At 57.0% G+C, this 22,784-nt stretch overlaps 1 protein-coding gene across 1 annotated transcript; it reads right to left on the reverse strand.

Moving 5' to 3' along the window:
* Positions 1-110: 110 nt before the first annotated feature.
* Positions 111-6,240, reverse strand: Cbx4 (chromobox 4). Its single transcript, XM_005069840.4, has 5 exons — positions 6,034-6,240; positions 5,841-5,884; positions 4,648-4,713; positions 2,516-2,582; positions 111-2,300 (listed from the first exon to the last, which is right to left on the reverse strand). The coding sequence occupies exons 1-5, from the start codon at positions 6,100-6,102 to the stop codon at positions 840-842; spliced, it is 1,707 nt and encodes a 568-aa protein (XP_005069897.1). The 5' UTR covers positions 6,103-6,240; the 3' UTR covers positions 111-839.
* Between the last annotated feature and the right edge of the window lie 16,544 nt (positions 6,241-22,784).

Below are 22,784 nucleotides of genomic sequence, written 5' to 3' on the forward strand. Positions count from 1 at the left end.
CAACAGGCTTTCTCCGCGTGATTTAGGCGGAAGTAGGGTGGGAGCGGGGTCCATCCTCCTTCCCCCAACTTCCGATATCCCCAACTGAGCTAATCCCGGACATCCGTACAGCACCTTCAACATCTCCATTTAATATTTACACTCAAGCAGGTAATAGTTGGAAGCTTATAGTTCAGACATTTCTATAGCAGCAGGTTCTAGAGAGCTCTTTAGCCTTTTAACAAACTTTTTTTTTGGACATAGAAACAACACACCCATGTGTACAGTATCAAAAAATATATACCAAGGTTACTGGTGTCGCAGTTCCTGGAAAGGAGGAAATGAAATTAAAAAATACTGGATGAAGGAGGAAGAGAAGGCCAACTGAAAATAATTTGTCTGATATAGAATATATCATGATCTAGAGGAAAACTCCATAAATCTAGGTTTTTATATTTCAATATATAAATACCTACAAATAAATATATATATATATATATAATCAGCCCGAAGTGGGGGTGGTCGGGCCTTCTGAGCTCAAACAATACATTTCAAGAATAACACCACGTACAAACCGGAGTAGAGTCAGCACTTGACAAGTTAGCACGGTTAAAATATAATACTATAACTCTCGAGACCGCCTCGGGACTGCAGGGTCAGCTCTGGAGGTCTCCTATGGGGAAGGGGAGGTGGCGGCAAGACCGCAGGCACCGAGTGGAAGGGGAAATGGGCAAACTCGGTCGGGATCCCAGGGAGTGAGCAGCGGGGGGCCCTGGCCACCGCTGCTGGGGCGCCTTCTCCTCGGGAGCCTCTTCGAGACGGCAGGCGCCGAGTCCCCACGGGCGCGGACTCCTTCCCAACTACACCGTCACGTACTCCTTGAAAGTGACCGTGAGGCAGTTCGCGGTGACGTCAGTGATAATTATATTTCCAAAGAAGGGCTTGAATTCGCTCAGGGGCTCCGCGGGCTCGTCCTGGGCCTCAGCCGGAGGCTTCTCTGCAGCGGTGGCCGGCGCCACCACTGCGGCCACCGCCGCCGCCGGAGCCTCAGGCTTCACCTGGAGAGAGCTGGGCGGTTCCCCAGCCTCGCTGCGCATCTTGACACAGCGCAAGTCTATGGGCTCATCCAGGTCCGAGTCCAACAGGATGACCTCGGGCTGCGGCAGAGACGCCGCCGCCGCCGTGGGGGACACGTTGGCGGGGTGTTCCGAGGCCGGGCTGCCCCCCAGGCAGGTGGGCGTGCTGATGCTGCGGGCGGTCAACCGCTTCTTGCAGGGCTCGCGCTCGCCGTGGGTCTCAGAGAGGCAGCGCTTGCGCGCGTGCGAGAGGTTCAGGCCCACCGTGTGGTTGTTGTGGTGGTGGTGGTGGTGATGGTGGTGGTGGTGGTGGTGGGCGGGCGGGTGTGAGCTCCTGGCTGGGTCCCAGGCCAGCAGGTCTGGCTTGGTGGTGAGCTGCAGCGGCTGTTCACCGAAGGCCTCCTTGGTCGGGGAGAGCTTCCGGGACCCTAGGTCCTGGGGCTGAGGGTCCACGGACACCAGCGCCGCCGCCTCCTCCTCCCTGCGTTTGCAGGGCACGTCTGCTTTCTTCTCCTCTGCACCAACACCGGCGGCGGCCGCCGCGGCCGCGGCCGCCTTTTTAAAAGTCCTGTCGGCCTGGGGATGGCGCTCCTCGGCAGCACGCTTCTTGTGGCTGGGGGAGCGCGCCTCGCCCTCTGCCTCGCCCGACTTGATCTTCACCGCCTGCATGCCGTTGTCCATGTACTTGCTCATCACGATCACGATGCGCCCGTTCTTGTTCTTGTTCTTGACGATCTTCATCTTGCCCCCAATGCCATTGCCGGTCACCGCCTCCTTGGGGGCTGGCGTCATGCCGTTGGGGGGGCCCTTTTCCGAGCCCTTGCCCGGGGCGCCTGCCCCTCCCCCCAGGGGCTTCACCGCCCCGAGGTAGCCTTTGGCAGCAGCTCCTCCGTGGGCCCACTTGTCAGGAGGGTGGCTCTTGGCGCCCAGGTCTGGGCAGGTGGGGCTGGGTGCCTCCTTGTGGCCACCCTGGTACTGCAGGTCGTACATTTTGGGGTCTGGCTGGTAGGGGTGGTGCTTTTTGCTGTTCAGCTGATAGTAGTACTTGCTGCTCTTCCCCGGGGGCGGCGGCTTACCCGCCCTCTCCTTGCTGTGCGGCTGGTACTGATGATGCTTCTTGCTGTTAAGCTCATACTGGTGCCCCTGGCCTTTGCCCTGCGCGGCCAACTCCAGTTTGGCACGGTTGTCAGCGGAGGAGTCTTGAAGCCCTGTCAGGACGTTGGAGCGGCGGGCAAAGGTGGGTACCTAAGGGGGAGAAAGGAGGGGGAAAAGGTTGGCCCTATGGCATTCCGGGAACATCAGGAACACCCCAGCTCCCCACGGGTGGGCGTTGCATCATAGGGGGAGTGGGACCAGGAGTCCTTGAGTAAATTAAGGACAATCGGGGTGCTCCCTCTAGGAGCTAAGTAATTTGGGGAGCAACGTCCAGGGAAGGGCTTGTGGATCGGTTGAGTATTCACCTGCACCACCAACGGTTTGGGCTTGGGTCCTCTCTTTCGATACCCCATCAACTGTTCCTGCCGTTCCCTGGGGGAGGGAACAGGGGCGCAAAGTTAGTACCCTCAGTCTTCCTTGAGGTCTGTGGCATCCTGCTCCCCCCACCCCCGCCTCCCTTATGCTCCTGGAAGGAAGGAACCAGCTGGAGGCAGAAGGTGGCCCGCGTGGCCAGTTGAGCACCCTCCCTGAAGTCCCAAGAAACAACTCCCACTTCATCTGCCGAAGGGGTTCCCCCCCACGTGATGACACTCATATGTAAACCTTCTCCTCCCTCCCTTCCCCCACGTGCTGCAACCCGGCCTTCGCCAGGAGACTGACTGCTGCTTGGGGCTGACTCGCCAGCGCTCGGCACGGCTTTGGGCCTACAGCACGCTCTGCGGACAGCGTGCAGGTTTGGGAGGCCCAGGGAAGAGGAGGTGTGTGCTGACCTCCCGGTCCTTCTGGGTCAGAAGCGTGGATGCTAACTGCCTCATTAAGATTCAGATAGAGAGCCGCCAGTTGTGGGGGGGGGGTGGAGGAGGCCTCTTTCTTAAAAGCCAGGCTTCAAAAGCGGAGGGACTTGGCCCTTGTTTACATAGCGGCAAATAAGCCAATTAGGGGATGGAGACTGCCTCCGAGGCTAGGGTTAGCCAGGTTCTCAGCCACCTGGTGAACCAGACACGGCACAAATCCCGCCCCCCTTCCCATGAGACGGTGGGTGGGGCTGGGGTGGCGAGCAGAAGGGCTACCTCCTTAGAAGAGCAAGATCCTTTCCGCCTGGATTTCCAAATTATTAATACAGCTCAGGGTGGGGGAGACACTGATCACCACGTCCCGGCTTCTCTTGGTCCGGCCACCCAAGGAGTGAGCGGTTGTCCCAGGTACTGCCCACCCCCTCTAGAGGTTGTCAGATTCCAGATCAGAGACCCTACTCTTCATCCACCCGAGTTGCCAGCCCCACCCCCAAAGCCAACCCCGGGGGAGCTCTGTCGTGCCCTGGGGCCGAGTTGGGGTCTGATTCCAAAGTTGCACGGCATTGCAACAGCCTGGATTATAACTCTTTGGGGACCTATTATGCAACATGGCATCAGCCGCTGACATGGTTACAGGGTGGTGAAGTCCCAGGTGAAGTCGGGGCAGGTTCCCCCGTCCTACACCCCGTGTCCCCGGAAAAGCAACTCAAGCTCTCAAGACCTGAAGTTTACAGTTCTAAGTGGTACAAGCACCACCAGGAAATACTTCAAAATAAAAGGACAGGAGACTGCGGGGCGGCGGCGGAGGCGGCGGCGGCGCGGTTCTGAGGGCTCTTCCCCTCCTCCACACCCTTCCCCCTCTGCCCTCTCCGAAACAGAGAACCACAGCCACCAGCGGCGAATCCAGCTGCAGCAGCTGCAGCAGCGTGGCATCTGTCTGCAGGAAGATGGGCGACCCAACCACCAGGCAGCGCTCACTCATGCCCTCGGGCCAGCCTTCCCCCTGACCTGTTAGAGCAACTCGCCCCACCAAATGTAGCAGTGAGGGTTGTAGAAGCTCAGGTGCCAGGCAGCATCTAGTCCTTGACACCCCCAGCGCCCGGGGAGGGGGGGTGGTTGGGGGCATAAGGCCCCCCCCGTCAACTTTTATTCGGGCGCCAAGAGGTTAAGTTCAGTTCCATGACGTCTGGGGCGGTTTCACAATGCCAGCTCCTTCAGAGCTGGCCGGGGAGGGTGCCCGTGCCAATCGGGCAGTGACTGCAGGAAAGCAACACCTAGGCTCTGGGGGTGGGGCTCCAGGGATGCCACGGGAGGGGGGGCCACGGCGATTCGGGCACAGCTCGGGAGTTTTCCGGGGCAGACCCAGGGTCACACACACACCACACACACACACACTCCTGCAGCAGTTTCCCCAAAACACGAGCCTACCTTCTCCAGCCCTACCCTGCCCCCACTCCCAAGCTGCAGCAACCGCCAAGGACATTGGTTAGAGAAGCCCAGGCCGCAGCCTTGCCCATCCGGGTTTGTGGGGGGGGTGGGGCTCCCGCATGCCCCCTCCCACTCCTTCCCCGGTTTCCTATCGCTGCGGTCAGTCACCCACTTTACTCTCCCCACCCACGGCCGGGCTGCTAAGGGATGCTCACCTGTTCTGGAAGGCGATCAGCAGACGGGGATCCAAGATGTTCTCCTCTGGTTCCCACGTGTTATATCTTGCGAGTGAAAAAGGAGGAGGGTTACAGTATAAACCACGGGGGTGGGGTGGGGAGGGCTGGGGTGGGGAGGGCAGGTTGGGGGAATGATAGAAGGCCCCAGCGTGGCTTCCTGAATCAAAAGCTGTGATCTGCAGGGGTAGACGGTAGGTTTCTGAAGGCCTGACTCGGTCCTTGAACCCCCAAATTAAAATAAACAGGCAAGGGCAGGAAGAAAGGAGGGGGGGTTAGGAAAATGAAACTAGCAGTTTATTTTGTAGTCGTCAAGAATTTTAAGCATGTTACTGCGACGTGTTCCAAGGCCACTTTCCTCACCAGAAACCCTTCGTGCAAAGAAGCCCCAGTGCAAAGTCGCAGTCCCCTCCTATCCCCAGCCTCCACTAGGGTTTCAGCCACTCTGCACTGGACCCCTAATCCGATAACGCACAGCCCAGCGGCCCCCCCACACCCCTCGAGGCCCTGAAGACCGCTGTCACTGGCAAGCAAGCCCCAAATACTCAGCAGTACAAAAATATGCCTCTCTCTCTCTGAGTGTGTGTGTGTGTGTGAGTGTGTGTGTGTGTGTGTGTGCCTGCGCCTGTCTCCATCCGGTGCCTTCGCATTTCAAATTAAAGAAAAAAATTCCCCAGCGAAAGAGCTGCAGTGACAGTTCCCAACATTTTCTGCCTTTTTTCTGCCCTATCCTGCACCACCAGGAGGGAGGACGCACACAATTGCATTTTCGTCGCTTTTTAATTTTTTTTTTTTTTTTGGTTTTGCAATATGGAGCCGTTCGGTGGAGGGAAAGGGGAAAGGAGCCATTTTCTGCTGCACATCAGTCAGTGCCTGCGCCCTCCCTCCCTCCGCCGGCCTCCCGGGCTCGGCCCCGCGTCTCTCCAGCTCCTCCGGCTCCTTTTAGCGCATAAATTAGTGATGGCATTTCCCGGAGAGCGGAGCACAACACAGGGCGCCCGGCTCGGGCTCGGCGGCTCGGCTTCCCAGTGCCTGCCACCGACTTCCCCACCCCCTCCTCCCTCCACCCCACCTCCACCCCGCCTCCCGTCCGCTCCCCCACCACCCCACCAGCTACACGGGTCCGCCGGCCTTGGGGCCCCGTGCCCGGGCACTCGGCCCCCGCCGCCACTTACTTGGGGGACCAGCCTCTCCATTTCACCAGATACTCCACTCTGCCCTGTGTGTGTGTGGGGTGGGGGGGGGAGAGACAGCACTCCATCAGCTTCCGCGGGATCCCCGGCTCCGGCCCTTAGCCTCCCCACCCCCTCCGCGCCTCTCGCTCGCTGCTCCCGCGCCTCGGCGCCGCCACCCGCGCGCCACCCCTACCTTGCGGATCCGCTTCTTCTCGATGCTCTCCACCGCGAAGACGTGCTCGCCAACAGCTGGCAGCTCCATGGCCGAGCCGGAGCGCGCCGGGACGCGAGCGGCCGGTGCGGCTGCAGACACCGTTGGCTCCCGCAGGCGCCCCGCTGTGGTCCTGCACGGGGACCTCGCCACACGCTCTGCCCCCGCCGCCTCCACTCGCCCCTCAACACCCTGGCTGCCGCCGCTGCCCGCGCCCGCCGACTCTCCTCTGCTCGCGCTCGCTCAGACAACTGAGCCCGGGCCGCCGCTGCACGAGAACTCATGCAAATCCCGGACGTCAGCGGGCGGGGCCTCGCAGGGCCCAGCTCGGCGTCAGGGGGCGGGCCGCGCCTCGGATTGGCGCAGCCCGGCCTACCGGAGGCCCCCGGCCTGGGCTGCAGGGGAGGAGGAGGGCGCGGGAGGAGGCTGGGGAGGAGGAGGGCGCGGGGAGGTGCAGGGGAGGGATCTGCGAGCTGGGAAAGTGAGCTGGGGCCGCAGAGGAGAGGTGTGTCTGCCTTGGCGGCCAGGGTGGGCACCTTGACGGGTCCTACCCTGATCCGCAGCCAGACACTTGGGCCTCTCCCCACCTCACCCTGGGCCGCTGGTTCTCGGTGTGCAGGGCCCGGGGATCCCTGCTGGGGGCCACAGAAGCATCCAGTGCAGAAGCACAGTTGCTACCGCGACTGTGTCCGTCCGGCGGTTCCTAGAGGCACAAGGGAGTCTCCGACAGGGGGCAGAATCCGGGCGGGGGCAGATGGAGCCCCCACCCTTGGTGCCCACCGCCCCGCCCCGCCCCGCCCCGCCAGGCTCCAAGCATTTAGGAAGGTGAGGTAGGGAGAGAAAGAGCGAGAAGACTGAGGACTTGGATGAGACGAGGAGCACGGAGAGGCAGAGAGGCCAGGACAGGGACAAAGGAGCAGCTGGCCCCCGGGCATTAGCACTCAAGAATCTCAGCAGAAAGGGAATCAGAATCCGATCCCACCCAGGATTCTGAACGGCTTCTAATTTACACTTGGCCCACTCATTCGCATTCGCGGGGAAGGGGCAGTTTCTAGCAAAGCCCCCAGGCTGGGAGGGCAAAGAGAGAGGGACAGACCGACAGAGAGAGAGAGAGACAGAGAGAGAGACAGAGAGACAGAGAGACAGAGAGACAGAGAGAGACAGAGAGAGATGGACAGACAGACACACAGAGCAATGGCAGGGAGGGGAGAATGTGTGAGTGCTTGGAGGCCCAAGGGGACTTCGAGGGGGTTCATAGACTTCAAGAAAGGGCCTCATGAGAGGGAGTGGGGAGGGCCCCGAAAAGAGGTTGAGTCTGAAGGGTGGTGGGTGAGTGGGCCTGGAGAAGAGGAGGAGAAACAGGGAGTCACAAATCCTTCATGAATTCCCGTCCCCTGGTCTCTGACAGCCAAGCTCTGCTGATGCAGCCATTGGCGCTCCGGAGTGTGAAGTTTAGCACCTCGGAGCCCGGGCAGCCGGCGTGTTCAGGGGTGTTCAGTTCCAGCGTCCGGCTGGGGGAGCTGCTGCACCAGATGTGACCTTCGGAGGGCGCCCCCCGGGAAGGCCCGCGAGACCCGTGGGGTCGCCGTGGGTAGACCTGACAGGGAGCATGCCATTCTGAGTGGGAGGGATAAGGGTGTGCCTGGCCCGCGGTGTGTCCGGGCCCCAGCTCGGGGCTCCTGAAGGACATGCAGCCGGAAGTTTGCGCAATCCCTTGGCTGAGCGTCCACAAGAGACAGAAAAAGCGCAAAAGAGGAGAGCGGATCGAGGGAGGGGGAGAGCAAGGAGCTACCCAGGTCTCTGTCCCTGCTTTTATGGTGTCCCAGAATGCCTGGTGAGGACCAGGCTGAAGCGACCTGGGGCGGGCCAGATGCAGAAAAGAACCCTAAAACCTGCCAGGGCTTGTGTTCTCCCAGGAATCCAAGAAAAGCCTGCAGACCATTTGGTGTTGCACACACACACACACACACACACACGTTGATTCCAGGCACCTTCAGTTTGCAACACCATAACTTTGGCTGTTGTCAGCTGCCTGGGTGTTTACTCTCCAAGGAATGTTAGGGTGGAGGGTCTCCTTCTGGAGTCGACAGAGAGGGGCTCAGTATGCGGCCACTGGTCTCTAACTATCCCGAGGCCCAAGTCTAAAAGCCCCCAAGAAGAGGAGAGCTTCAAGACGGGATGTGGGAGATCACCCTCTCCCCAACTGTTGGGGCTGGAGGGGCACTAGAAAAGGACCACCCCCTCCGGTATTTTGGATGTCCTCTCCACCACTCCTAAGGTGAAAATGCCTCTCTCACGCGGTACTTATGTCGAGAGTCTGTTGCGGGACAGCTGGGTCAGAAAGAGAGGGGGTCCTCAAGGTTGCAGGGTGTAGGGGTGTAGATCTGTCGTCCAAGAGCACCCACTCATCCTAAGCTACCCAGGTGGTCTGCGCATCCCATCGTTCAGGCCAGCAGCAACTTGGTGTAGGCCAGTCCTTCAGTGTGGGAAGCCCAGCTTCCCGACACTGCCGGTCTCTTTACTCAAAAATCCCCAGGAAAATCTGTTTACTCTGGGTGTTTCCGCGCAGCCCAGAACCCGGGCTCAGGGGAGGGCAGGCAGCCGCTGCAGCCTTCCCGCCACCAGGGGCGTTGAGCTGTGTGGCAGTCTGCTTGGGTGGCTGGGTCCAGGGGCCCCCAGGAGCCCAGATGTGGTCTTTAGGGGCCACCGAGAGGAACTCGGTGCTCAGACGCCAAGTTTGCGGAGTTTGCGCAGGAACCACTCTGCAAACTGGGAAGAAGAGCCACCAGGCTCTGGTACAGAATGTGGTCTTGGGAGATGAACCCCCAGGCTCCCTAACTGCGGGAGCGGCCTCCGGGAACCACCTCAAGTGCCCAATGCCACCCTCCACCCCCCCAGCCCTCCAGAGGCCTTTTCCCTGGACAGCTCTGAAGGTGGTTGCAGCACAGAAGTATCCGTCAAAGCAGCAACTTCTTCCTCTGTTACTCTGCTGTCGTGGAGGGTGGGCAGGCAGATGAAGACAGAGACTCCATAGGGGCAGCTCAGATCCACCAGCCCGAATAGGAGGCTGGGGGGCGGGAGGGGGGCAGCCATGGGGTCACTTGATGTGCTCAAAGCCTCCCCTGGGGCGGTCCCTACCTTCTCACCCCCTGAGGGCCCCTCTGAGGGAATCACAGAAGAGACTGGCTCCCAAACCCGGGATTCCCAGAGACTTCTGCTGGGGCCCCTGTCCTCCACGGGGATGCCCGGGGGGGCCCCCACGGGAACCTTTATAAGATTCCTTAATGCAGTGCACTTGACACCGCCCTCCTTCCAAACAGGGTGGGTAGTTCGGTCGGCACAGCTGGGAAACAGAATTCCTCCGGATACCACCGCGTGCTGGGGCCCCCAGGGGCCTTCAGGGGCCCCAAGAGAGGAGCGATGTTCCTGCGTCCAGTCCTAGGCTCGCGCTCGGAAGGGTAGGGCAAAGGAACCGACCCCGGAGAGGCTGGGAACTTTCTAATGACCGAAGGTTGGAGAATGGTTACTGAAAATCCAGTCTCGGAACAGGCGTGACCCGCGCCGACCGGGGGAAATAAACTTCTTAAAGGAGCCGTCTCGGTGAATGGGTTCTCGGCCCAAGGGAGATTGACACCGCCGCCCCCTGACCCCGACTCTCGGCTCTGTTGGAAAAAGGGAGTCTGAGGCTTCCCGGACTAGCTTTCTCCGGGTGGGTTTCAGTGCGATTGACTACCGAACTGCATGGACTCCTTTCTCTGCCACGTCCTTAGTAGGGAAATCGTCTTCGACTTGAGCGCTCACGCTAGTGAAACAGTCAGCTTAGCTTAGGGGGAGCTGACCCGGTGAGGCTGCTGGGGGTTGGGGGGAGCCTTGCACTCCCTCCCCTGCACGCTCCAGGAAGAGCGGCTTTGTTTATCAGGGTTCCCCTCAACGCGTCTCCCCACCCCCATTTTTTGCTCCCTGTCTCACACACACACACACACACACACACACACACACACACACCCCTGGAAGGATTTGTTTTCATTTGCACCGCGAAGCCACCGACGTCCCCAGGTCCCACTCCAAGAGCGGTGTGATCCTGGAATCAGGGGTCCGGACAGGCTAGAGCTGGCAGTGTGCACGGGAGGGGCCACGGGCCCAGAGTGCCTGGACAGTGAGGCGGTGGCCCTTTGACAGGACCTGGGCATCCTCGGGGCCACACAGGCCCTGCAGGGCCGCGCCTCTGCATTGCGGCACGCCGGGGTCGCAGGCGCCGAAGCAGGACGCGTGGGGGACTGCGACGTCCGCTGGCCCATCCTCTCCCAACGTCAGGCGGCAGCCTTAGGCTGGCCTGCAGGAGCCCACCCGCTCCCCGCCCCGCGCTCAGTCGCGAGGCTCCGCTGGCCTGGAGATCCGCGCCCCCGGGACCATATTTCATATATGATCTTTGGGGCGACACAACCGCCCGCCGCCGCTGCCAGCACGCGCGCACAACGGCCTCGGCGGAACGTGTGCTTTTTATTTGGGTTTCGTTAGCCTACGGCCTGGCCGAGGGTCCCCTCCGGCCTGGAGGTGCGCCCCGACACACCCGCCCCTTGCATTTTGCTCTCGGGTGCCCCCGTCGCGCGCCCGAAACCCAGCGGGGCCCACACACAGGCCAGATTTCTTTCTTCCTTTTTTCCCCCCCAACCGGAGCTAGCTGCTGCAGCCAGCCCCGGAATGAAATGAAAATCGCTCCGGCGGACCCCGAAGTGATCGTCAGCCGAGGCGCCGCCGCCTCCCTGCCCCCACCCGCCTCTCCTGCTCCTGCCTCGCGGCGCGCACAGTGCTAAGCGCGTGCCCGAGGGGGTATTTTGGAGCCAGGGTGGGAGAAGAGGGGGGTGCCGGGCGCGGCAGGCAGAGTAGCTGAGCTCGCTTTTATCTGGTTCCCCCAAAACCCGGGGCAGAGGAGCGGGTCGGATCGGAAGGGCCAGGCGCGTCTCCGCCTCCCCGGCTGGCCTGGAGCCCGGTCTGGCGGCGGCCCGGAACCGCGAGGACGCTGTTCGGAGGCCGCGTCCTGTGCAGCCCGAGCGGGGGAGGGGGCGGAGGCGAAGGCGAAGGCTGGGAGCCGGGGCTGCGCGTCGCCGCCAGCCGATCGATCCCCTGGGGCGGGAGCGCCGCGAGCTACGCTGAACACCTGGGGGTGGGGGGTGGGGTTGTCCCTGGAGGATCCTGGACCAAACGAAGAAGGTGGTCGGGGATCTAGGGGCGATGGGTGGCGGCTGGTAGGACCCCGCCTGCGGCCTGGCCTGCACATAATGCCCTGGGCACTCACTCCCCCACCCCCCGAATTCTGCTCTGTGTTTGTCGAACTGGGCTTTGGACATTTCTACAACCTAATCTGACCTCGGTGTAACTGCGTCCTTCCCTGTGCAGTGCCCCTACCAACCCCGGTCCAGGCCCCACCCCCCCACGCGCGATGACGAAGTCGTGGGATGTGGTCACCCAGTCCAATCTTCTGGCCCTCCCGAGTCCTGAAATGTGTGGGTGCCCCCACTGGTTCCACCTCCCCGAAGTGAACCTCAGTCAAGAAGTCCCCTTCCCCGGTTCATCTCCCAAAGACGTTTTTCCACGGTGGTCCCTCGAGGACTCCTGGGATATCCGCTTGGCCCCTCACCTGCTGCTCCAAAAAAAAAACGCTCAGTCGTCCGAGCTGGGGCAGGGGTGCAGACAGGCCTGCACTTGCTGAGCCCTCCCCTAGGGGGCGGGCTACTCCCGGGCTGGCCCGAGGCTCCGAGACTGCCCCTGCAGTGCTTAAAGCCTCTTAGAGTGTAGGCTGGGCCCTGTGTGTAGTCTCTCTGATGCTGGGGAGGCTGAGCGCCCTGCCTCCGTACTCCACCCCGCCTCCGTACTCCTGGGCCTTTGGGTAGAAGCAACCATCTTCTGAGGGACTTTGAACCCTAGGAGCCCCTAAGACCCAGGACTAAATATATCCTAGGTGCGGGCCATTGTTTCCACCGAGAGGCCCCAGCTGGGTGACCTTCCTCACAGACAGGAGTCTCCTGGGCGGCAAGCATGCATTGTTAAATTGGATTTTAAAGGAATCCAAGGCACCGCAGCATCCCTTGTTCTGTTCTCAAAAGAACTGGGAAGAAGCAAAAGGATTCCTAAGGGGAACCAGCCTTCCAGCCTGCAGTGGGGTCCTCGGTGAAGTGGAAAAGGTTGGCTGCTAAATAAATGCCCTTGGACAAGAAGCCTGCGGTGGCTCCTATGTCTATTTTCAGCAGTTGGGAATAGAGGCTGGAAGGGCCAGGAGTTCAAGGTCAGCCTGGACTTCATGGGGCTCTATCTTAAAAATGAAGTGCTGGTATCTTCTCTGCCGATCCATGATCAATGGCTGCTTCCTGCTGGCTGTTACTGAGACTAGAGCTCCAAGAGATACCCTAGGTAGGGGGAGAGTGACCCCAAGACTCACGTGAGGATAATGACCTTGAGAAGGATACCGAGGGGACCAGACTGTGTTTGTTTGGAGACAGGGCCTCATGTAGGCTTCAACACCATCTGCCTCCACCTCCTGAGTGCCAGGGTTACAGGCCTGGACCATCCTAATGCAGCTTCAGACCATGTCTTGAATATTATCTGTAATCTCTGGGTGACCTTCCAGATGAAGCCCCATGCCTCCAAACCCTCGTCATTGGCCTGAAGAAATATCGTGAGTATAGCTAAGTACCTGGTTGAGAAAGGCATGGACCAGCATGGAACCACCCTGTAGCTCTCCGGGAGTGCATTTCCAGTGCACTGCCTGGTATGCATAGGGATTTTTGGAAATCTTTTCCTTTCTTTTTCCAGACATGGTCTCATGTAGCCCAAACTGGCCTCGAGCTATGGACTCCAGATGATCCAGTCTTTGCCTCCTGAGTGTCACCATACTGGATTTTGTGCCGAGTGGGGGATCAAATCCAGGTGTTTGGGCATTTGTGCATGCTATGAAAGCATTCGCCAGCTGAGCTACATCCCCGTCTTCATTTCCTTTATTATTTTTTGCTTGCTTGTTTTTCGATTTTTGAGACAAGATTTCTCTGTGTAACAGCCCTGGCTGTCCTGGAATTCGCTCTGTAGATCAGGCTAGCCTTGAACTCACAGAGATCTGCTTGCCTCTGCCTCTGAGATTAAAGTGTGTGCCACTAAACTGGGTCATAATTTAATTTTAACAATCATATATTTAAAATTTGTGATGATCTCATCATGGTGGTACATGCTTGCAATCCCAGCTACTTGGGAGACTGAGGCAGAGAATCTTTTATTTTTATTTTGCTTTATTGTGTGTGTGTGTGTGTGTGTGTGTGTGTGTGTGTGTGTACCTGAGTGTATGTATTTGCATGTTCTTTGCCCACAAAGGCCAGAGAAGAGTGTTGGATCCCCTCCTGCTGAAGTTACAGGAAGTCGTTCGTGGGTCACTTGATAAAGCAACTTAACCCTGGTTCTCTGGAAGAGCAGCAACTGTTCTTAAACACTGAGCCATCTCTTCAGCCCCTAGGAAAGGAGAATTTTAATGCCCCACCCCAGACAGGGTTTCTCTGTGTAGCCCTGTGAATCATGGAACTTGCTCTGTAGACCAGGCTGGCCTCAGACTCAGAGATTCATCTGCCTTTGCCTCCCGAGTGCTGGGGTTAAAGGTGAGCTCCATCAACACCCTTCAAGAATCTTAAAATTGAGGCCGGGCTGGAAATTAAGCAAAATCCATTATAAAAATAAATACACAGATACACTCCTACATACGTGGACAAATAGGCTGGGGTTGTAGCTCAGTGGCAAAACACGTCTAGCATGTATGCATGTATGAGGCCCTGCATTCAGTCCCCCAGTGGGAAAGATGTGGTGAAGTGTGTGTCTAACATGGAACCTACCATCCTCGCTGTTCAGTGCGTAGCTAGTTGTGTCCAGCTCGTGCACAGTTAGGCCTCTTCACCCTCCTGCAGAGTCTTTCATTTCCCCACACAGAAACCCTGTCTTCATTAAACACTCAGGGTGCATTCCTGCCTCCTCCAACCTTGCAGACCTCATTCACTGTCTCCTCTGTGAACCTGACCATTTTGATGGAAGGACTTTTTATTTTATTTTATGTGTGTTTTGCCTGTATGTCGTGTGTATGTATGTGTGTGCTATATGGATATGTGTTTGTGTGCACACGTGCACACACGCCAGACTTGGTGTCTTTGGAGGTGGGAAGAAGGAGCTGGATCTCTCGGAACTGGAATTATGAATGATCGTGAACCGCTGTGTGGATGCTGGGACATAAACTAGGGTCCTCTGCAAGAGCAGCCAGTGCTCTTAATCACTGAGCCATCTCTCCAGACCCAGGCCCAGGCCCGCACCTGACTGTTTTAAGGCCCCCGTAGATGGAGCTCCATAGTGGTTGGTGTCTTCCTGTGTGCTGGCCATAACATCCTTGGTGTTCCCTGTGTTGTAGCAGGCTTTTGAGCCCCTTCCTTAGGAAGGCTGAATACGATTCCATCGTAGGGAGATGTTTCCTTTTGAAATCAGGAGAACACAAGGTTAAAGGGAAAGATACAGCTTTCATTGTAACCCGCCGGTCCTTATGCTAACATAGCTGAAGGTGAGAGGGTTTTGTTTTGTTTTTGTTTTTGCTTTTTTATTTTTTAAAGACAGGATCTCACCCTGTCGTCCTGGCTGTCCTGGAACTTGCTGTGTAGACCAGGCTGAACTGAACTCACAGAGACCTGCCCACCTCTGCCTCCTGAGTGCTGGGATTTAAGGAGTGTGCCACCATGCCAGCTTGAAGATGGAATTTTTAACGCTGTTTCACGAGGACTGATGTACTCAGAAGCCATGAAAGTCATAACGCTGCCCTTGTTTTAGCCGAGGAAGGGTATCTCTAGGGGGAGATGTAGTGAATTGGACACCCTGCCTGGCACAGGGCATTGTCTGACCCCCCTCCCTCTGGAACACTAGCTTCTGCTTGAGGCTGTGGCCCAACAGGAGTCTGTGGGGCAGCAGCATGGGGCTGGGCAGAGGCACCCAGCCTGCTGCTCTCCTTCTCTTCACAGAAGCCGCTCTGGCAGTGCCCGGTCTCTCCCGGATGTCCGTCTGGCCTGTGTCAGTGAGCTGACTGCCCTGTGATTTGACAGTAATGATTATAATGGGGTGATTCTGTATTCTTTGACTCCTTTGAATTGGAAGATTCAGAGATGGGTCTCCCGCCCCCCGCCCCCACCCCCACCCCCTTGCCTGAAGCTGGTGTTATCTTCTATTAGAGAGAATGGAAGCACCACGTTGGGGGGGGGCACCACAGAAAGCAAAGACCCTTCGAATTTTCAACCTGCTGGTGATAACTAGATTTTATTTTTTTCCACCCCAGGGACCAAGAATTAGTACTATAAAAGCTGAGGCATGTTGTATAGAGCCACAGAAATCATCTGCAGGAGCTGGTGTGGGAGAGCAGTCTTTCTTGGAATTCTAAAAGGCAGCCACAGCTGTTAAATACACAGAGACAGCCGAGGATCCTCCCTCCCACACCCTGCAGAGGCTCTTTCATCCCCCTCCCGGTTTCCCACCGAAGGTACATTTCGGTTTGCGCCCCACCTGCCTTCTGCCCTTATTCCCCCCCCCAAATAGCTCTTGACAGTCAGACACGGGTTCAACGCTGTATGAGGATAAGCTACACTGGCTCTTCAGCCTGACCCGAGGGTCAGAGTCCTGCCTGTACTCTGACTTTCAGGCACTGAAGGGTTGACAAGGAGACACCTGTGTGCCTGCGTGTGTGTGCGCGTGTGCGTGTCCTCTCGCACGCATCCCATGCTGCAGGCAGCCCTGCTCCTCGGAAAGAGGCGACATTTGTGGAAACAGCCCACGCAGCCCTATCCGCTGCTCTGAGCCGCATTGATTAGCCACTGTCGCTTTCATGTTTCTCATTAGAGGCCTGATTAGTAGCAATATACATCAGTGATTCCCCCCCCCCCAGCGCAGCCCCTCCAGCCCTCAGAACACCTCCAGAGCACCCCTGGGGTCGGTAGTGAGCCTCTACTCTGGCAAGCATGGTTAGGGGTTTTTAGTGTGAGGTTCCTGGTCCTGGAGAGGGTGGGGGACACAAAAAGGGGGTCTCTATCCCAGACTGGAAGTATAGCTCTCGGTGAGGAAGGGAGGGCACCCCCCAATTCTGCTCCTGCTTGGCCTTGTCCCCTTTTCTTCCAGGCATATGCTGGCCAGGAGCCTCTGAAGGTGTGCCTTTAAGTCACAATATCACCACGAGTTTGCGGTGCTCTTGAGGAACGGGCTTCAGGTTGCCAAGGTGAATTTGTCAATAGAATATCGAACAGGCCTGGGGCTGAGCTGCCACAATTGTCTGCTTCAAGCAGACAGCTAGCCTCTGGTCTTCTCGCTGTGCGAGAGGACCACAGCATCTTGGCTGGGCTAAAGCATCAAAATAACAAGACAAACAAACAAACAAAAAAAAACAGTGCCCCAGACTCACCGTGAGCTCACCGGAAACCTACCTTTTGCAAGCCCCCAAACTTGGGGGGGTTCTTCTCCTCCATCACCCCCACCCCTGTTTGGTGCCACAAAAGGAGAATCACAGCTCCCCGGAACCCACCCAGATCCCCAGAAACTCTCCCCCCTCCCCCTTCATTTCAGTACTGGGAATCGAACCCAGGCCTTGTAAATGCTGGGCAAGCGCTCCTCCATTGAGTCAGGCCCTCCATCTCCTTATCCATCTGTTGCCCATGCAACCCTGCTCCCAGGGAACCCAGTTCTTAGACTTTCTCAGTCCCCTGTCAGACAAATACAGGGAAGGGCTGAACGTTCATTTTGCAAGGCACAGTAGAAGTGTGCAATCCCTTGTGTGCCAAACTTTTATGAATGGCTTCAAGACGGCTGTGTGTGAGAGCAGAGTGGTACCCTCTAGGCAACAGTGTACTCCTTACGTCTGTTGCCCCCCCCTCTCTCTCTCTCTCTCTCTCTCTCTCTCTCTCTCTCTGTGTCCATCCCTGGTCTGCTCTCTGCTTCCCTCTGACTCCGCCCCACAACGCGTTACACAAGCCAGTTCAGTCCAGCAGATGTTTAAAGGAGGGAAGCCATCCCATGGATTCCCGGAAACACTAGTGGTGATTCCAGTGTTGGGTGTTTAGAGACCCATGGAGCTACCCTGGGAGTTCCCATGTAGAGGAGTAGAGAGTCTAGGGGTTCTTCTTGGTGAGGAGAATGGGAGGAATGGGGGGCCTGTTAACCCTCTATTGGAAGTCCTGGGCATGGAGACAAGAGTGCCAAGTGGTTAGAGTCAGGGCAACCCCCCCCACAAAACCATCAAAAAAAATCTGGGCTTTTCACAGCTACCTCTGTGAACTGGAGCCTCAGTTTATTCCATTGCAAAAAAAGGGACAGGGCCTTGGCTTCACACCCTCCAGAGCCCTATCGCAGCCCCTTCCTGGCTTCCTTTACTGCACTGTCCACCGCAGCCGCACTAACGGCGGCAGCCGCAGCCTGGAACATCCTTCCTCAGACGTGTGCAGGGCTCCTTCCTGTTCGCTTAAGCTTTGCTCCAAAGTCTGTCTGTCTGTCTGTCTGTCTGTTGTTTTTTTTTTTCTTTCCATTTTCTGTCTTTCTTGTTTGTTTATTTTTTTTAAGAGAGTCTTGCTGTGTCACTAACCCAGGCTGGCCTCAGACTTGTGGATCTCTCCGCCTCAGCCTCCTGAGTTAAGCCATCTTTTCCCGGAGTTCACTCAGGTCATGTCATTGCGCTGGCTCTGTCCTGCTCAAGCTAGTTCTCCTGCCCTGCCACCAGAGTGAGGAGCAAACCCAGTCTCTGGATGGTCCCCAGACTCTAGATCGATGCCTGGCATGCACCGGTCAGCGGGTGCCGGGCTTTCAGGATTTTGTCCATGATAGGTATGTATGTGCGTGCGCTAGGCTGTCACTGGCTTGCTGGAGCCTACGTTGTTAAATGCCACCAGTTGTAGAAATTAGAATCTTTAGCCAGGCGGTGGTGGCGCACGCCTTTAATTCCAGCACTCAGGAGGCAGAGGCAGGCGGATCTCTGTGAGTTCGAGGCCAGGCTGGACCAACAGCCTCCAAAACAATACAGAGAAACCCTGTCTCGTAAAACCAAAAAAGAAAAAAGAAAAAAAAAGAAAAAAAAGAAAGAAATTAGAATCTTTAGATTTTCACTAAGAACAAGATAAACAGTGCTCAAGAACTGAGGCTGGGGAGACGTTTAGGAGAATTTCAGTATGAGCCCTGAGTTCAAATCCCCAGGACCCTGTTGTGCAACAACACTTTTCCCTGGGGGAGAGACAACATGAAAACTTCAGCTAGGGAGCCTAGGACGGTACGGACACCACTTAGGTCTAACTTGGTGAACCAATGAGTTTTATTGGGGCCACTTACAGGAGTATGGGTGAAAGGGCACTTTCAGAAACCACTGGAAGTGCACCCCAGCATGAAAGACAGCTCACAAAGCAGGCAGCCTGGAGCACTCTGCACGGCCTGCAGGCAGCTCAGCAGGTAGGCCAGCCTCGGTTGGCCTACACCTCTTCCAGGCAGCTGGCCGGGTCGCAGTCTCCTTTGCAGGGCTCCAACTCCTTCCACCTGGGGTGAATTCTCAGCTCTTATTGCTTCCACCGGCCGGGAGGGGCCTAGTGAATCGGGCCAGTTTCAGGGACCTCCTGCTTTAAGAAGCTAACCGCAGATGGCAAGGACTCATCTCAGAGGAAACTGTTGTTACACAGCAGACCCGCATGAAAAGCTGGCCGTGTGGGTCTGGAGAGCTGGCTGGGCAGTTAGGAGCACCGGCCGCTCGCATCCAGGTTTGATTCCCAGCACCCACCTGGCACGTCTTGGCAGTCTCTCTCTCCAGTTCCAGGGGATCTGATGCCCTCTTCCGACCTCCTCAGACACCAGGCTTGCATGTGGTACACAGATACACACGCAGGCAAATACTCATTTGAATAAGATAGGTAATTTTTTTAATTAAAAAATGGTGTGTGGTCTATGCTCAGGCCTGTAACCCCAGGGCTGTACAGGGCGGGAGTGGGAGACGGGAGGATCATGGGAGCTTGCTGCCTACCTCTTGGTTCAGTGACAGACTCTGTCTCAAGGAAGAAAAGGTAGAGATACACCTTAGGTATAGCTAAGATAGAACAAGACCCCAAACTTTCTCCTTCGGCCTCTGTATGCATGCACAGGCTCGTGAACCTGCACACACGGACGCATGCAACACATACATGTAAATAAATGTCCAGCAATTCCTTCCTCTTTGGGCATTTTCCACTTTGAAGTGTGTAGCTCTATCCCCAGAAGTCCACAGCAGGTAAGAAGTGTCCTAGGTCAAAACGCGCATTCACAGCAGCTGACCCCCCCCCAGGGGCACCCAGGAGTAGTATCTCTACTGACCCCAAAGTGCTCAGAACAGCACAGAGGCCGGCAGTCAGACACCGTGCCCACTGCCCAGCCCGTCTGACAGTACTCGTGGAAGGCCTGTGTCGAAAGTGCAAAACGCGGCCAGAGACTGAGTGACGGGGCACAGCTCATGCCACTTCTAGGTCACCTAAGTCATTTTTTTGCTTTGTGTTCTTTGTGTGTGTGTGTGTGTGTGTGTGTGTGTGTGTGTGTGTGTGTGGCTGAAACGCCAGAGTGAACACCTAAAAGGGGGGGGCACATTTGCTCAGGCTTTCAGAGGGTTCAACCTGGAGTCATTTGGCCCCGGATCCTAGGGCAGAGAGAGCAGCAGCATGGTGGTTAGGAGTGTGCCGCACAGGAAGTCCTGCCCTGGTGGACAGGAAGCTGAGAGAGTGCGGGGGGTGTGTGTGTGTCTGTGTGTTAAGGACCAGGTGTGAACTTCACTGGCATAACCTTTGCCACCTGCATCCTCCTACGAGGTCCATTCTTCCGCTAAAATTGTTTATATTTTAACCATACCATGTAGCCCAGGCTGGCCTTGATTTACCTGCATAGCCCAGGTTGGCCTTGAATTCCCTGTGTAGCCCAGGCTGGCCTTGATTTACCTGTGTAGCCCAGGCTGGCCTTGAATTCCCTGTGTAGCCCAGGCAGGCCTTGAATTCCCTGTGTAGCCCAGGCAGGTCTTGAATTCCCTGCTTAGCCCAGGCTGGTCCTGAACTCCTGTTCTCCTCTCCTCCTCCTTCTTTGAGTGCGGAGCTGCAGCCATGCAGTACCACGATCATTGTTCTGGTGCTGGGGATTGAGACTGAGGTCCATGCATGCAAGGGAAATAGCTTTACCAGCCAAGCTACATTCCCAGGTCTGGCCTGACGCTCTAAATGCCTTAAAAGAAGATCTTACCTTTTTTTTTGGTTTTTACGAGACAGGGTTTCTCTGTATTGTTTTGGAGGCTGTCGGTCCAGCCCAGCCTCGAACTCACAGAGATCCGCCTGCCTCTGCCTCCCGAGTGCTGGGATTAAAGGCGTGCGCCACCACCGCCCGGCAAGAAGATCTTACTTTTAACCATGTGTATACTGTGTTTGTGTGTGTGTGGTCATGGACATATGTGTTTATGTGCCCATGGAGACCAGAAGAGGATGCGTTGATCCCCTGAGCTGAAGTCCCAGGTGGCCGTGAGCTCCCTGATATTGGTGCTGGGAGCAGGTCTTGCAAGAGCAGCAAGCTCTCTTACCTGCTGAGCCATCTGTCTTCTACAGACCCTCTAGATGTAGTTGCACAAATCCTGCTTAGGGCTGGATGGACAGGTTCAGCCTACCGGAAGAAGCTAACTGTGGGCTGCATCCTTGTGGGGAGGCAGTGTACCAGAGCAGGGACGGCAGGTACACAGGCCCTGGAGCCAGCATGGAGGCAGGAGAAGGGGGTAGATGGCACGAATGGGGGTGGGGAAGCCTCCGTGGCAGGAGAGTGGAGGAGGGCCACCGCCTGAGGGACATGAGTAGGAATGTAACACTTGTGGGATTTTCAAGCAGAGGAGAGGTCAGGCCCTGGCGCTAGAGGGTGGTTTCTGCAGACAGCAGCAAACCTACTGCCGTCACCCGCTGCCCTCTCTCCTTCTGTCATCTTTCCCGAAGCACCCAGAAGCCCCTTCTCTCCTCTCTGAGAGTATGGGTCAGAGAGGGCAATGCGCGGAGCTGAAGTCAGACCGCACAGACTGCAACCCAGTTGGGTCTTGTCCTCACCCTGTGACCTCCAGCCACTGACCTAGCTCTGGGTTTCAGCTTCCCTGTGCTGATAAAACACCTGATATTCGCAGAGTCGCTCACAGGCGGCGGGGTGCTTTGGACAGCCCCCTGGCAGGGGTGAGGCACCACGCTGCAAGCTGTCCTTGTGAGTTCTGGTTTGGCTTCTTTTAAGCCTGTTAGGACAGTGTGGCGGGGACTAGAGAGATACTCTTCGGGCAACAGTGCGCGCCTGAGTCCTGCTCTGTCCCCAGCACCCATGAGTGGGAGTCCACAGACACCTACAGCCAGGGGGTCCAGCGCCTGCATTCACACATGCAAATATTCCCCAACCCTGACATGATTTAAAGTAAAATAAGACCTAAAGAGAGAGAGACAGAGACAGAGACAGAGGCAGAGAGACAGAGGTCTGGAGAGATGGCTCAGCAGTTAAGAGCATTTGTTGCTCTTGCAAATAAAAGACCTAGGTTTGGTCCCCAGCACCACTGCTCCAGAAGGGGAGTCACTAGTGCCCCAACCTTAAGGAAGGTGTGTCTGCCTTATGCCTCAGGCAAATGCTAATCTCTCTCTTTCAGAAGCACCCTCAAAGACACACCCAAGCTCTGACCATTGGGGCAGCAGTGATCCGGTCAAGCCGACCCCTAAAGTCAGCCATCACTGGAACACCCCTACATTTTGTCCAGGTCTGTCGAGCAGGAGGACAGGTCACTGAACGATGGCTGGCACACTGTCGTTAACAATCCTAGAGCCAGAAGCAATGGCTCACATCTTAGAGGCTGGGGCAGGAGGATTGCTGTTAGTTCCAGGTTAGCCAGGGCTACACAGCGAGATATTGCCGCCTGGGGAGGAAAAAAAAAGGGTCCAGAAAGACTGTCATTTTAGGGCTGGACTACTCCATGGCCTTCCCAGTAACAGCCCTCATGTCTGAAGACCTGGGTTGGGACAGGGTCATAGCTAGCTTCTCTCTGCTTGGCAGTTTTCCCGGCTATTCCTCCCAGGTGGCCTCTCGTTAGGTCTTGCCTCCCAAGCCGGGGGCTTGTCTGAGCACAAAGGTTTCTGCATCACCTCCCGTGGGGACATCCCTCTCATTCCCCCCTCTGTGCCCTGCTCCCTTCAGGGAGGCTCTGTCAGGAGGACAGCACTCCACAGCTCATGGTCTACACCCCCCAACCCCCCCCCATTGCTCGGGACCCGAGATTCACTAGACTCAGCACAGGTTAAATGAAGTATATTCGGGGAGATTACACTTACACCAGAGGCCGGTGACCACCGAGGGTTCCAGCTCCAAAGATCCTCCCGGCTGGTCCCTGTGACCCAACCAGAAAGAAGCAAGAGAGCGCGTTGGGGTCCTCGACCCCAGATCTAGTCCTGTCCTCCCTCAGATGCTCACCCACAGGTATGGGTGGGGTGGGTAGCTCACTACACCCCCACACACACACAGGACAAACCTGTGACCCTTTGCTTACACACTGGCCTATCACCAGAGCCTCAGTCTTCAACTTGTCTCTGTTTTACAAGTGAGGGGACTGTGACCTTGTGTGGCTGCAAACTCCACTCTGTCCCCACAGCGTGTGTCCTTTGAAGCCATGTGGGCTGACAGCAACAGTAACCCCGCCCAGG

The sequence above is a fragment of the Mesocricetus auratus genome, unplaced genomic scaffold (genome assembly GCF_017639785.1).
Source record: "Mesocricetus auratus isolate SY011 unplaced genomic scaffold, BCM_Maur_2.0 Super-Scaffold_100007, whole genome shotgun sequence".
NCBI lineage: Eukaryota > Metazoa > Chordata > Mammalia > Rodentia > Cricetidae > Mesocricetus > Mesocricetus auratus.

Bases quoted from the DNA above. Each gene is read 5' to 3' on its own strand.
- Cbx4 (XM_005069840.4), bottom strand. From the start codon at position 6,102: ATGGAGCTGCCAGCTGTTGGCGAGCACGTCTTCGCGGTGGAGAGCATC. The intron at 2,583-4,647 runs GTGAGCATCCCT...TCCCTCCCCCAG, and splicing joins CTGATCGCCTTCCAGAACAG to GGAACGGCAGGAACAGTTGA. The intron at 2,301-2,515 runs GTGAATACTCAA...TCTCCCCCTTAG, and splicing joins CCAAACCGTTGGTGGTGCAG to GTACCCACCTTTGCCCGCCG.